The sequence below is a fragment of the Salvia miltiorrhiza genome, chromosome 7 (genome assembly GCF_028751815.1).
Source record: "Salvia miltiorrhiza cultivar Shanhuang (shh) chromosome 7, IMPLAD_Smil_shh, whole genome shotgun sequence".
In the NCBI taxonomy this organism is placed as follows: Eukaryota; Viridiplantae; Streptophyta; class Magnoliopsida; order Lamiales; family Lamiaceae; genus Salvia; species Salvia miltiorrhiza.
Genome location: NC_080393.1, coordinates 47,871,260 through 47,885,670, shown reverse-complemented (window position 1 = coordinate 47,885,670; position 14,411 = coordinate 47,871,260). Strand labels below are relative to the sequence as shown.

The 14,411-nt window shown below is 38.5% G+C and overlaps 1 protein-coding gene across 3 annotated transcripts in view; it reads right to left on the bottom strand.

The window, feature by feature from the left end:
• The window catches only part of LOC130993110 (uncharacterized), a 49,523-nt gene extending 35,404 nt beyond the window's left edge, over positions 1 to 14,119 (bottom strand). The window contains exons 1-13 of one of the 3 annotated variants that reach the window (XM_057917862.1): positions 14,099 to 14,119; positions 13,584 to 13,799; positions 8,919 to 9,012; positions 6,418 to 6,506; positions 5,759 to 6,315; positions 5,457 to 5,667; positions 5,042 to 5,353; positions 2,312 to 2,462; positions 2,058 to 2,195; positions 1,885 to 1,966; positions 969 to 1,228; positions 770 to 883; positions 423 to 649 (exon numbers count right to left, since the gene is read on the bottom strand). In XM_057917862.1, the coding sequence (XP_057773845.1) occupies positions 423 to 649; positions 770 to 883; positions 969 to 1,228; positions 1,885 to 1,966; positions 2,058 to 2,195; positions 2,312 to 2,462; positions 5,042 to 5,353; positions 5,457 to 5,667; positions 5,759 to 6,315; positions 6,418 to 6,506; positions 8,919 to 9,012; positions 13,584 to 13,736 (2,388 nt within the window). In that variant the 5' untranslated portion in view covers positions 13,737 to 13,799; positions 14,099 to 14,119. Of the gene's footprint in view, positions 1 to 422; positions 650 to 769; positions 884 to 968; positions 1,229 to 1,884; positions 1,967 to 2,057; positions 2,196 to 2,311; positions 2,463 to 5,041; positions 5,354 to 5,456; positions 5,668 to 5,758; positions 6,316 to 6,417; positions 6,507 to 8,918; positions 9,013 to 13,583; positions 13,810 to 14,098 lie in introns of those variants that run through there. The other 2 variants (XM_057917860.1, XM_057917861.1) reach the window with 2 other exon arrangements.
• Positions 14,120 to 14,411: the final 292 nt, after the last annotated feature.

Here is a 14,411-nt window from a genome sequence, read left to right as displayed (position 1 = left end):
ACTTCCTCCATCTAAGAAGATTGCAGTCTTATTAAAATTTTCGTCTGTCCACAAAAATTGTGGTGTTTCCATTTTGATACATAATCCTCTTATATTTTAAACTTCATTCACACCTCATTCATCTCTAGCACTGTTCTACCTTCAAGTTAGTTTCAAAAAATCTTCTTCTATTTAGACAACAATTTCTCTAAGAATTCATCATTGATCATTCATAAAAGTTATTTTGTAAATATGTCTTTAGAAACTTGAATAGAAAGAATTGTGTAAATTTGGAGCAAAATATTTTCTGCTTCAATTTTTTCTCTCCACAGAAGATGAGATTCATCATACATAAGCCAGTGTTTTAAAGGGTAAATGAAAACATGTGATTGGATATCATACACAGTGCACACATGCAAACACATTTTCATATATATAAAAACCTTAAGGATTGGCCCGAAGTGCTCTGTACTGTCTACTACAAGGAAAAGAACTCGAGCCCAACGTTTTGCTTCTGATCCCCATGCCTCTAATTCTTCATCGTCAAATATGGAATCAGAATCTTGTGACTGGTGATAGGTGAGAAATTTCCCAGGAAATCCATCAATAGCCTTCAAAAGCTGCAAATCAGGACCGCGGAGCCATTTATGAACCACATATCTCAACGAACCTATAAACAACAGAAGTTGTAGTGATGTGCCCAAGCAGGAAATACAAATAAACCAATCAATCTGCAACAAGTTATAATGCAGGTAAAAACTATACATTAGAACACACAGCCTAAACATACCACCATAATCAGTATATTCACGAGGCAGGCTAGAAATGAAGTGAAAAAGAATCTCCAAAGGAACATCACTTCCACTCATCACTGAGGCAGCAGCTGCTAATATCTTTTCGCAAACTAAACAGAGCTTCAGGTCAGAAAGACATTCTATAGAAAATTCATGATCCAAGGATAGAAGAATAAGACGAGACTAATGTAGTACCTTGACGACGGTATTTAGTGTTAAAATGTTGTTTGCTACATTCGAGAATAAACCGCCAAACATCTAATAAGTGACCTTTATCAATTTGGCAGAAGTTTGGCCCAGATTCACCTATGATCGCATCAGTATCATGATTTCCAGGTTTCCGAACACCACAAGCAGCAGCTGCTATGCACTCCACAAGGCAGATAAGCCCAGCTCGTCCAAAAGAATGCATTTTAGGAACAAGAGACAGATCGACCAAAAATGAAATGTGCTGCCTGTAATCAGATCAGATGGCTTCAACCACGGACTAATTAAAAGAATAATTTCATAACTAATATAAACAAGTTCTCAATTAATATATACAAGTTTGTTGGCAACATAGGATGCCAAAGCACATGGAATAAAATTGATCAATTCATCTTTAATTCTTCCCAGTCCATTAGCTTAACAACAGACAAAGCTGTTAAAAACTTCCAAGCCTGACTGACTGACTTAAAACATAAGAATAATTTTATTTTATTTTTTTCTTGATTGATGCACAGTTTGGTATTTAGTATTACAATAAAGGCCACTTTTGCCTGTTCGTTTTAGTTTCTTCTGTTTTGAAACTAAAGTACAAAAGGAAACTGGAAACAATTGCACTAAGAACCCATCAAACACACTTTATTGTTGAAAATAAGCATATAGATATCAATGATGGACTAAAAGTTCTTTTTACTTGGCCGAGGATTATTCCACAGGCCATCTGCAACAGCTCAACTTTCAAACAGCCATTTATTGATTTGTTAAATAGTGGCTTAAAGTTATTGCTTTGGACTAATCAATCCCACCAGGACTTTGTCCGGACAAGACACTTTTTTTAGCTAACACCAAAGTTTCATCTGTAAGTGAGTTTGAAGAACTATTGCAGTACCCCTTCATATCATCATACCTCTCTTCCATATAGCTAGCATATAGACATAGAAATCTCGCTGAAGCTTCAATTGCCCAAGAAGAATATAATTCCTTTGCACCTATGACAAAAAAAATTATGAACTACACAAGAATGTGAATGGAGACCTAATTTACTCTATAATTCGTAATTCATGAATAAAATGAACAAACCAAATTCTTTGTGGTGTACAGGATCATTTAATGCTCGAATAAATGGACCAAGTATGAAGCTTTTGGGCACTACTCTTGCACAGCATCCATAGTTATCCCATTTAATTCCCAAAAACGATTGCATAATAAGGCATCGCACTGCAGTAAAATTCAAGTAGAAGATTTCAGAAGAATTATAGATACCAACATAGATAAGTGAGACAAAGAAGCAGCAAATATCAGGGAAAATCACAAGTTACAATAGTATATTGTACCTAGAGGATTATCATGGCAAAAGCCACGCTCCCATAAGATTGCTAACCATTCAAAAATTTGCTCAGCAGTTGCCATACGACTGTGATAGAGTTCTCCATTAGCAGAGCACACCGTGTTTTCTGATGGAAGAGAACGAAGCAAAAGCATAATCTACGAAAACCAGCAAGAAGCAAGAAAAAGGATGTTAAGAAAGTCAATAATTCATCCTTACATACGATAGTGACTGTCAGCACTGCATTAACTGCACATTATAAGTCATAAAGCAACGAAAAATTAAAATTAGCCACCAGATGCCCAGTGCAATAGATAACCGACATATTAGAAGCAGAAACAGTCATTTTAGCAACTTAAGCACGTTGCAGAGACATATGCAAGGACAATGATATCACTTATATATACCAGTCTGAAGATTATGGAAAAGTGTTATTGCTAATGAGAAAAGGGAACACATTATGAATCATGGTGTCCACATAAAACTAGCAAGCAGGATATGAATCTGGTAAATTTCATTTCACTTTATATAGTTTTCCTCGTGACTATTATGACTCCTACTCAAGTAGCTGCATTTTAATTATTGAAGAGAACCGAATTAGAGGCATAAAATGAAGCAAAAAAAACATCAAAATGCTATTGGCATACTTCTATGTTGAAAAAGCATATTTGTGATATCAGACTTCATATAATTTCAACAGACATAAATTATTGAGATGCAAAGATGGAAAGTCCCATATTTTCAGCATTTATAAACAAGGGTTTGAATATTTTCAAGCTAAATCAACAACTAAAATTTATCAATGAGTTGATAGCGTGTAGATCAGCTGCAGCCTGTAGATTTAGGATTATCTTTATTTTATTAGTTTTTGTTAGTTTCATAGTTATCTTTTATTTTTCGCAGTAGTTCAATTATTTAGGGTTAAGTTATTTAGGTCAGACTCATGGGCTCCAAGTCAATTAATTGGGCCTCAATTCACTAGGTCTATATATAGTTCTTTACGACTTAGGGTTAAGGATATCAGGGGATCATTGTTTAGGGACAGCAATAGCTGTAGGGCAGAGATATTTTTCTCTGAGGGCCTCGCAAGAGGAGTTTATATCGTACTTTTATTTTCTTTCTTCTTTCTTCATCTTCACACGCCTTTACTCTATCAAATTGGTCCGACCTGCCGGATCGAAAGATGACGATGACAAGAGACCAACGCATGGAGCAGATAGAGAAGGCCAATGGAGGAACTTCGCGCTGCCCAGTCTGCAGCGGCGGCGAAGCAAGCAGCGTCAGATTCTAAACTTGACGCCATTCTCGCCCAGTTGAAATCCTCTGATCACTTTGATCGGAGCCCCGATCCCTCGCTGTTGGAGTCAGAAAGTTCCCCCACTCTGATGTTGCAGAAGATGGAGATGCCCAGCTTCGACGGATCTGATGCTCGTGCAAGGCTTGCACGTGCAGAGCAGTATTTCTTGGTACACCAGACACCTGCGGCGAAGAAGGTTGAGCTCGCCGTGATAGCCTTGTCAGGGTCATGGATGTCTTGGTATCAATTGCTGATCAGGAGAATACCTAATCCCGATTGGGTAACTTTTCGTCTGGAGTTGCTGATTCGATATGGCGATGAGCGCAATTAACGGCTATGATGCCTTGCTTGCAGTCAAGCAAACAGGTTCTCTCGAGGAATATATCGCCGCTTTTGAGAATAGGGTTTCACAAATTCCTGATTTCTCGGATGCGCATTACTTGGGATTTTTCTTGGGTGGGTTGAAAAAGCATCTGCGAGCCCAGATTCAAGATAGTGTAATTTTCAGCTATTCGGCCGCTTTACAGGCCGCTCGAAAGATAGACCATGCAACTGCTGTCCAAATGGTTCGGCAAGTAGACCCACCGCCAGTGACCACAACAAGTTACTCCACCAGGCCTGTGTTCACTCGACATTCTTCCCCAGTCAGACATCACAGCCCTCCACCCGCAACGAACACATCGTCGGTTGTCTCCCACACGTCGTCCGCTCCTCCGACTGCATCCCTTACTTCGTCTGCCCCTCCCCGCAATTTTCGCAAGATCTCCACTGAGGAGTACATGAAACATCGTGCAGCTGGCACTTGTTTTCGTTGCGGCCTGAAATTTGGGCCTTTACACCGCTGCCCACCTAAAACACTACAGGTTTTAATCGGTGACATGGAAGATTACCCGGGCAGGGACCTAGAGAATTCTGAGGATACCGGGCTGAAGGAGGAAGTCCCATGGGGTCATGTGAATCAGCAACCGCCTTGAGGACAAGGCTGTTTCGACAGGCGGGCAATTGATAGCGTGTAGATCAGCTGCAGCCTGCAGATTTAGGATTATCTTTATTTTATTAGTTTTTGTTAGTTTCATAGTTATCTTTTATTTTTCGCAGTAGTTCAATTATTTAGGGTTAAGTTATTTAGGTCAGACTCATGGGCTCCAAGTCAATTAATTGGACCTGAAGTCATTAGGTCTATATATAGTTCTTTACGACTTAGGGTTAAGGATATCAGGGGATCATTGTTTAGGGACAGCAATAGCTGTAGGGCAGAGATATTTTTCTCTGAGGGCCTCGCAAGAGGAGTTTATATCGTACTTTTATTTTCTTTCTTCTTTCTTCATCTTCACACGCCTTTACTCTATCATGAGTTTAGTACAGACAGAACAAGAACTACTTCGTTCAAGAAAGAAGAAAGGTTTAATTCAACAAAATGAATAATTTAGAACTTCAAACCTGGTGATTCCATGCTGCTTCAACCAAATGGGTACCATATTCTTCGAGCATTTCATATAGAAAAACAAAGGCCTCCCACCTATACCAGCCAGTGGAAATTAATTCATTATAACTGCATATTCTTCCGACGCCCAATGACTGGGCTTCTTTGTCTGCCCACCTCCCTCTTTTGCCCATCATGTCAGAACAGGATCCATTCTCCCCGGATACTTCCACCAAAGTATCAGAGTGGCTTTTCCTTTCCTTGCTCAAGTTTAATGTTCTCTTCAGTATAAGAAGTGATTGCTTCCTCAACATGCTCTCTTTATCAAGCTTTAGAAGAAGAAAGAGCAACACACACACACATGATATTCTTAGAGAAGGCATATTCAACAAGATACATTTTAATTAAAATATGTCAAACAATGGCATTTACCAAGCCTCTCCTGATCTCATCCCAAAATGTTTGGTCATCCCTTAAATCAAATTCTCCCTCTCTTCCACCCATATCCAAGTCTTTATGTTCATCAACTGGTGATGGAAGAGACAAATAAAGGGAAAGTATATCGTAAGCATCTCTTCTCTCCAAAGATCCCAGCGTAAACAGTAACTTAATACACTTCCAAATTTTTATAAAATTGTCCTCCCTGTAACACCAACAAAAAGCTAAAATTCAAAAGAAAATCTTAGGTAACTGCAAAGCTGATTTTGGTGCTTTAGAGAGACAAACTTATATACCTAGTTAAAACATGAGAGGTCCCAGGAACTGCAACACTGAATGTATATTCACGTGCAAATGCATTAAATATAAATGGAAGAAGAAACTTTATTGCAGTGGACCGATGTTCTGAAGTTTGTATAAGCATTTTAAGTGTCAAACTGGAAAGGTCCCAGAGCATTTTCCCTGCAAAAGTTTTTGCCAGGGATCCAATTGCTAGAGTTGACTCTGGTATAATGTCTTCATAAGTACTCCGAAGGGCAGCATACAAGGTTAGAGTTAAGATATGACAAGCTATAGATAATGGAATAATATAAGAATTACATACTAAAACATCTTTTGGTATATAATTATCTGTTAACTTATTGTGAAAATCTCCAAGCAATTTTGGTCTCATATCCTCATCCATGGAACCATTAGAAATTGGATTTTCACTCCATTTGTATATTGCAAACTGCTCGTTTTGACTCATTCCCATTGATAGACCAATTGATCTTAATAGAAGAGGAACCATGGTCTCTTCAAGAACCTCCCAGCTGTTTGTTTCTTTTACAACATTAAGAAACAGAGTTGAAACCTGAACTCAAAAGAAGGGATAAAAGCATTAAACAGAAGCAGGGTAAAGTGCCATAGACAAATCCGGAATGCTGGTAAAAAGAACAGAAGCTGAATGACCTACCTCATTAAATAACTCACGGTCACACGGATGAACCAATTTTAGTAAGGGAATCCAAATATTACAAACAAATATATGCATGTCATGAGGGCCTGCAGAAATTATATCCAAACAACAATCAAACAAAGGCTTTGAGATCTAGTCATCTAACAAACCCCACAAAATCCAAAAGGCAATTTCCTCTATTCAAAAGCTTGAACCTAGCTTCTCCACTCCTTGGTTTAAAAAAGCCTGAGGCGCAAACTGCCCCGGAGCCTAGCCGTAGGGCTTGAAGCGCAGGCGCAGGCTTTTTATAGGCGAGGCGCACTTAAAGTATAAAAATTCTAATATATTGACCTATAATATATTTTCTACTGAAAACACAAATAACTAGGGGTGGGAAGATAGGGTTCTGGTATAGGGTACCCGATTACCCGACCCGAAAAAATCGGGTATCAAGTACCCTATACCCGAAAAATTAGGAGTCGGGGTCGGGGTCGGGTACTTAGGGTGCTAAAAATTCAGGTATCGGGTATACCCGAAATACCCGATTTTTTAATTAATAAATTTTAAATTATTTAATTAAATTTAATTTAAAAATCTGTAAAATTTTGAAATAAAATTCAATTTTAATTTAAAATTTTAGACTTGGGAGTTGAGATTTGTGCTTGTTGATTTTTGATTTGATGTTATATATTATTTGTTAATACATGGAACTAAAAACGTATGCAATTATATAGGAAAAGGCTAAAAATAGGGGCTACATTTTCGAAATTTTTAAAAAGAAAATAGGGTATTTCGGGTATTAGGGTACCCGATTAAGCCAAATCAGGTAATTCGGGTACCCTAACACCCGAAATACCCGATTTTCACAGTTTGACTTGAAAGATGCAATTTGACCGGCCCGATTTTTTTTCGGGTTCGGGGTCGGGTATAGGATTTTGGTCTTATTCGGGATCGGGTACCCAATTTTTTCGGGTAAGGTACCTGATCCCGACCCGATTCCCAGCCCTACAAATAACTAAAACATAAATACTTAAAACCCACAAATACTTAATTTAAAACACACAAACTCTCAAAAATCTGAAATATAAATAAAATAATATATAAGAATTTATCACATCTAAATTATTACGAATTTTGCTAAAGTTAATTTAAAGTTATTACAAAGAGTTAATTTTTATACCTTAATATATTAATTACGATTAGGAATTCTTTTGCAAAAAAAGTTGCGGCTGATGGGCCCTTTTTAATTCTAAAAGTTGCTGCTCTGATTGGGTTTTTGAAATAAAATATATACTCCTTTATTATAATAATAACAAATATTGCATTTTAATTCTAAAATATTGCCTTCACTGCCTTTTAGCCTTGAGCACCGCCTCAATCATAGTGATACCCAAAGGCGTGCGCCTCGAGGCTATTGCACCTAGGCGCGCCTCCAGCGCGTCAGTGCGCCTCCGTGCGTCTCTTGTAGGTTTGCGCCATAGTTATTAATAGCGCTGGTAGCGCGCGCGATCGCGCGTCGCGACGCGCACCTCCATCGCGCCGCACCGCTATAACATGGCTGCTTCATGATAGCGCGCGCTATTCGCGCATCGCGCCGGTCGCGCAGGTCGCGCATCTGCCGTGAAATCTCTCAATTGCATGCATGGGCTTGACTAATATTGCATGGGCTTTTCTTAATTAGGCTTAATTAGGGTTATTACTTATTAGGGTGCTGAATTTTGATCGTCAAAGAGGCATGAAGAGACTATACTAACGCCTCCAACTTCATGAAGAGACTCTCCAATAAGGCAATAAGTAATATTTAATTAGGGTATTAAGTTTTATTTTATATACTTAATTACTTCTTTAGAATTTCCAACGCAGAAGATTTCTTTTATTTCTCTCACGGCAGTCTGCCTCTCTCTCTCACGGTTCATCAACCTTCTTCCTCTCATAGTTCTTCCTCTCCTCTTGTCTCCTCTTATGACTTTATTTTTTTATTAACTAGACATATTATGCATGGTTTTACTATGATTATGATATATATTATGTTTTTATCTATTTCTGCGCGATATATTCAAATAGCGCGCGATTCGCGATGCGCGATCACCCTAGGACAGGTTTGCGCGATCGTGCGCGATGCGCGATTAATAACTATGGTTTGCGCGCCTCGCCTAAAAAAAGCCCAGACCTGCGCCTTGACTAAGCCCTACGCCTAGGTGCACTTTTTTAAACCAAGCTCCACTCTTCACAAAAGCTAAGTGCACTAGCATTTAGAAGATAATAGATGGTGTCTCAAGTACAGTATTACAAATTTTCTAAATTCTCAGCTCAACCTAATATGGTTCTTCGATATTTACCAATGCTTACACTATGAAAAGTAGACTTCATTTTTGGTTAATAAATATATGGACTTCTACCCAAATGCAGTCAAAACTGGAGCATTTTCCATTCAAAAAGATAAGCATAACATGATAAGCAAACAAGACAATGAAAGTATGTAAGGAAATGGAAGTATCTACAATAGCAGAGAAACTCACCGGACTTCTTTACAAAGTGAGATAGGGCAGCCACATAGGTTGCAACAGAGTTACGCCACTCACTGTCGATTTGTTCACCTTTTTGTACAATACCCTACAAAAATATCACATCTTGGTTACTGGAAAGGTAAAGTACTTGTCATTGAAGATTCACCAAAGTCAGTCAAGCTTTCTAAGACTTCCAAATTAGTTATTAAGCTCTTCAATTAACGAATGCTATCTACCTAACCTCAAACATCACTTGGAAGAAAAGGCATTATGGAATTGAACCACTTCAACGTCAAGTATTATTCCGTGCCTCCTTGGTGCAACAAAACGCAGCCCAGCTAGCACCTAGAGGCCACCTTATCTTCAACCCAGTCACTAATACTCCTCGCTTGTTTTGTTAGAATGAGGCACGGCCATAGTTATGAATAGCGCACATCGCGCGTCGCGGTGCATCGCGCACAGTCATCGCACCGCAGCGCGATTTACTGGGCACTTTCCATTCGCGCGCGCTATTCGCTGGTCGCGCTGATCGCGCTGGTCGCGCATCGCGCTGATCGCGTGCGCTATTGAGAAGTCTGCATGCAATGTTTTAAAAAATGATTTGAAACAGCGCTTGAACGCCGCCTTGAAGCGGTGCGGTAGGAATAGGATCCCGTTTGGCAAGCGGCGTTCACATAGGTGCTGCGAAAATTCATGGGCTGAATGAATTTTAGCCTTAATTTAAATGGGCTTTAATAATTTAGGAGTAATTAGAGTTTTAATTGAAGTAAAAGACTCCAGATTATAAAAATTAAGAAAAAAAACCTAGCAGCAGCACAACACACCGACCCAGCTTCTCTCTCCTCTCCTATTCTCTCCAACTCACAGCAGCAGTCTCGAGGAGCAGCTGCCAGATTATAAAAATTAAGAAAAAAACCCCTGTTTTTATATTAACTAGACATATTATGGATATTTTTTTTATGATTATGATATATATTATGTCTTTATATATTTCTGCGCGATATATTCAAATAGCGCGCGATTCGCAATGCGCGATCACCCTAGGACAGGTTTACGCGATCGTGCGCGATGCGCGATTAATAACTATGGGCACGGCCAAGCAACCAGGACTCTAGGAACATATTGCTCCTCATATTTTATTTAAAAACCAAAACTCATCAGAACAGCGTCCTTTTGGTTTCTCTCTCTCTCTCTCTCACACACACACACAAAAGTAAAGGAGACCAACACAATGCCAAACAATATCCCTAGAGTAACATCATTCTTACAGGTAATAAGACCTCATGAGTTGGCTAAAATTAGCTTTGAAGATGAAATGAGGACCAAAATTAGCGGAGACTTGTATGTAGGGGTGAGCAAAAACTGATTGCACCAAAACAACCAATGAAAACCGACCAAATTCAGTCGGTTTTAGCGTATTCATATTTTTCGCGAATCCAATGAATGTGACATTTGTAATGAGACATTTCATTATGGAAAGTGGGACATTTGTAATGGGACGGAGGGAGTACATATTATTGATGTATTTTAGCGTATTCATATTTTTCTCGTATTAATACGTAGACGGTGGGTAGGAAAACGTATTCGTGCTTTAGGATAAAAGGGTTGGCTAAGCCCACACAAGAACCAACAACCAAAAATTCAACTGGACTAATACATAATATATTAACAAGTTAAGAAATCATATGCTAACAACTTAAGCCCACATAGGAACCAACAATCACTTGCTCCAATATCCACCTTAACAAGTAACTCCTGATTGGAAACAGTTCCTTTTAATTTCATCGTGTGTGGCGCATCAAACATTTGCAATGTTGGAAAAGTTCCAACATTTGTGTTTCATTATGCTCCTTTTCTTTGTCGGGTGGCGGACCCATTTCCTCATCCGGAAACGCATCTTTATCATCCTGGTATGAGATAATAAACATTTGCAATGTTTTAACAGCACAACGGTGCATTGGCGACCACTTTGCATTGCATCTGAAACATAGTGCAGCCTTTTATGTTGCCAACTAATCCTTGTGTGATATTTGACAAGTTGATCTGCTGCTTGGCTGATTGTAACTGGACATGCGTGGCTGATTGTATCTGGATCCCACAGAGCTATAACTCCGGGAAGCAAGTGGATTTCCCTTCCTCATCCCCCAGCTGCCGTGCACTATTCTTAAACTATTTTGATCATTATGCAAATTAGCCGACCAGTACTGACCCCTAATACCACCTCCTGTTACATTATTTCTCACAGGAGTTGGAATCTTAGTGTGTCCATCTCTACTCTTTAGCTATACAAATAGTTTCAAATAAATCTTTGGCTTCTTGTGAGCGTATACGCAAAAATTTTGTCACGTACCCCATGTAAAAGCATTCCCAGACAATAGTTTCCGGCAAGGCCAAGAACATGCACCAAATGTGAAATAAAAGAGCTGACATATTCACTTACTGTTCCAGTCTAAGTGGTGTACATCCGGGTTTCAAATGCGTTAGCCATAGAATCCGGACCGTACATCCTTAACTGAAGAGCGTTAGTGGATTCTTGGGGCTAAACACATACTACCACCAATTCTTTCAAGATTACGGCCAAATTGCTCGTCCTTCAACTGAATTGCTTAAGGATAGAGTGCCAATTTCAATTGGAAAACAACAGCCCAATCGGCTTTCCAAGTCTTGCAGAATCTTGTGACCACAGCACCAGTATTAGCTACTCCTGATTTTTCCAAATCGTTTTTCATAGAGTGTGACGCATAGAGCCGAGGACCAGGAGCAGGATGGCCGACCGCGGGCCTATTTTAGCAAAGCTTTATCTGACACAAGCTCAGCAAAGTCATCCATGAGATGGAATTAATGGCACCCGTCCTTGCAGTTCAACATTGGCAGTCCAAGGGATGCCAAGAGTGACTTCCAAGAGAAGCTTAAGGATAAAAGGGCTTGCTAAGCCCACACAGGAACCAGCAGCCCAAACTTAAACTCGACTAATACATAATATTCTAACAACTCAGGGCATGGTTGGTATGCAGGAATGGAATGGAAATGGAATGGTGATTCTTACGTTCATTCATTCCTGTTAGATACCAGCCATAGGAATCCTATATTTGATTTCATTCCATTCCTAAATTCATTACATTCTCATCTAATTTCATTCCTATATACCAACCATCACCTTAAGAAATAACAAACAAAGCGGTTACACTGTCGCTTTCAACCTTCCGTGGTATATTCTATCTGCCACATATACACGGAAACAAGCACACATATCTCATTCTCAACACAGCTACACTCATAATCGAGCCCACAACCTTTCAATGCAATAGATTGGACACCCCAAATTTGTTTGTCCATTTAAATCATCGTTTAACATATTCATTAAAAAAGTTGGCTCCAAAAAAATTATTGACACACATAGATTTCTTTGGTGCATGTAATTTCTTACAAATTGAGAGATGGAGACTGGGGACATTATTGACAAGTTTCACAGATCTGGTTAAAATTGCAAAGAAAGGTCGAAGTTCGTGCATTGTTAGCAATTAACCATAATCTAAAATTGAAAGAATAGATATTTTCTTATTGATCTCAACGAAGAATCCTCAAATATGCACTATGTCATAGGAAAATGAAACTACATAAAAATAACTCCTACAAAACCGAAATATAAAAGTAATCAAAATTAATCTACTCCATAATGCAACAAAATCCTAACTAAAATATGCTAAGCCCTAACATTTAATAAATTATATCCAACAAAAATTATCCAAAAAAATTAAATCAAGATACTATTCATTATTGCTCAGAATATGCTTTCATAAAGTGGAATTAGAAAAATTAGCATAAAATCAAATTCATACCAAAAAAAATCCACATTTCTCAATCAATGTCTCAAGATCACAAGGTATGTCATGTTCGTCCTTACTTTGCCAAAATGATCAACCGAAGTTGTTAGAAAGTTCATTATGCCTACATTACGTACAAATCCTTTAAACATTCTTCTCCCAACCAATAAGGAAAAACACAATCACTTTGGTTCGACAAGTATTTCTCCAAAACCATCTGATCATGCTGATGTTTTCTCCCACTGGCATTACAAGTAATAGGTGAAAATCAAAATACTAAAAGTACCTTAAACATATGTTTCTTACCTTAATTGCCAAGGTCTGCTTTGATAAGTAGTTTGATGTTCGTAGGGATTTAATGTAATACTAGACAAACTTATGTTTACAATAACAAGGCATAAAATACCTCAGAAGTCTGTGTTGGAGAATTTGAAACCTATGAAACATAAGACTACCCACAAAAAACAAAAGAAAACCAAAAAAAAAATCTTATGCGTTGCTACTATGCAATTGAGATCCTCGATTTTCTAGTCTCCCTCAAGACACCCACTACGAAGAGTAGGTTTAATTTTTTCTTGCTCTTCTCCACTATTTAATTTCAATTTTATTGAAATAATTAGTGTCCTTGCATCACAGGTACATATAGGCTTTCCCTACATCTACGAAAATAACCACAGTGAAATGCCATTTCTTTAACATTTCCTCAGCGAACAAATAACTAAAGGGGACATGAATGAAGTTTCTAGATAGCAGTCTGACAATAAGTTATTTCAAGCATGAGAATTTGTTTAAACGATTAATTACAGTTCCAAGCGTTCTAGAGGAAAATAGAAGAAAATGGTAAGAATGGTACCTTAGAGATATCGGGAAATTCATCGAGAAGACGATAGAAGAGTGAGGATGGAGACGCGGCTGTGGACGTCAATATGCAGTCAAGCACCGCCGGAATCGCCGCCGGAGGAATCCGCCGGAAACTGCTCAAAAGTGAAGCAACGATAGACTCCATTTGAATATTCAGCCCTCCTCTCTGCTGCTGGCGTTTGATGCTTAAGCCTTAAACGGTTAAACCCTAACACCGGCTGAAGGGGTTTAACTTTGGGATGTTATAAATTAAATTTAAGCCCCTACAAACCCATTTTTTTTTACATTTCTTTATTTTTATTTTTATTTTTTGAGTAAATATTCGATTTGGTCTCATCGTATTAAGACTTTAACGAAAATATCTCACATTTAAAATAAGTGCATAAAAATATACATCATATCAAATTTTGATTATTTGTGTCCTGAAATAAAAAAAAATATAAAAAAACCAACACCTAAGTGTTGACTGTTGACGTGGAACATAGAGAATCAAATTTGGCAACTTACATGGAAATCATCTTTCAAAATAATAGAAATCCATGTAATTAAAACGGCGTTGTCGTTGTCGTTGTTGCCGCTCCAACCTCCCCCTTACCCTTGTGACCTTTCCCTCGTTGTCCCCCTTCCTCCAACCTCTCCCCCCTCCCCTCCCCTTCCCTCCCCCATTCCAACTGCAACAATAGCATCAAAGAACTCAAAAACCCAACAAAAAACTACCAAGAAATGAAAGGTTTGGAAATTGGAAAGGAAATAGGGTTGAAATGCAAGGAAGAGCTAAAATTGGGAATGAGATAAGGCGGATTTGATGAGGGTGCACATT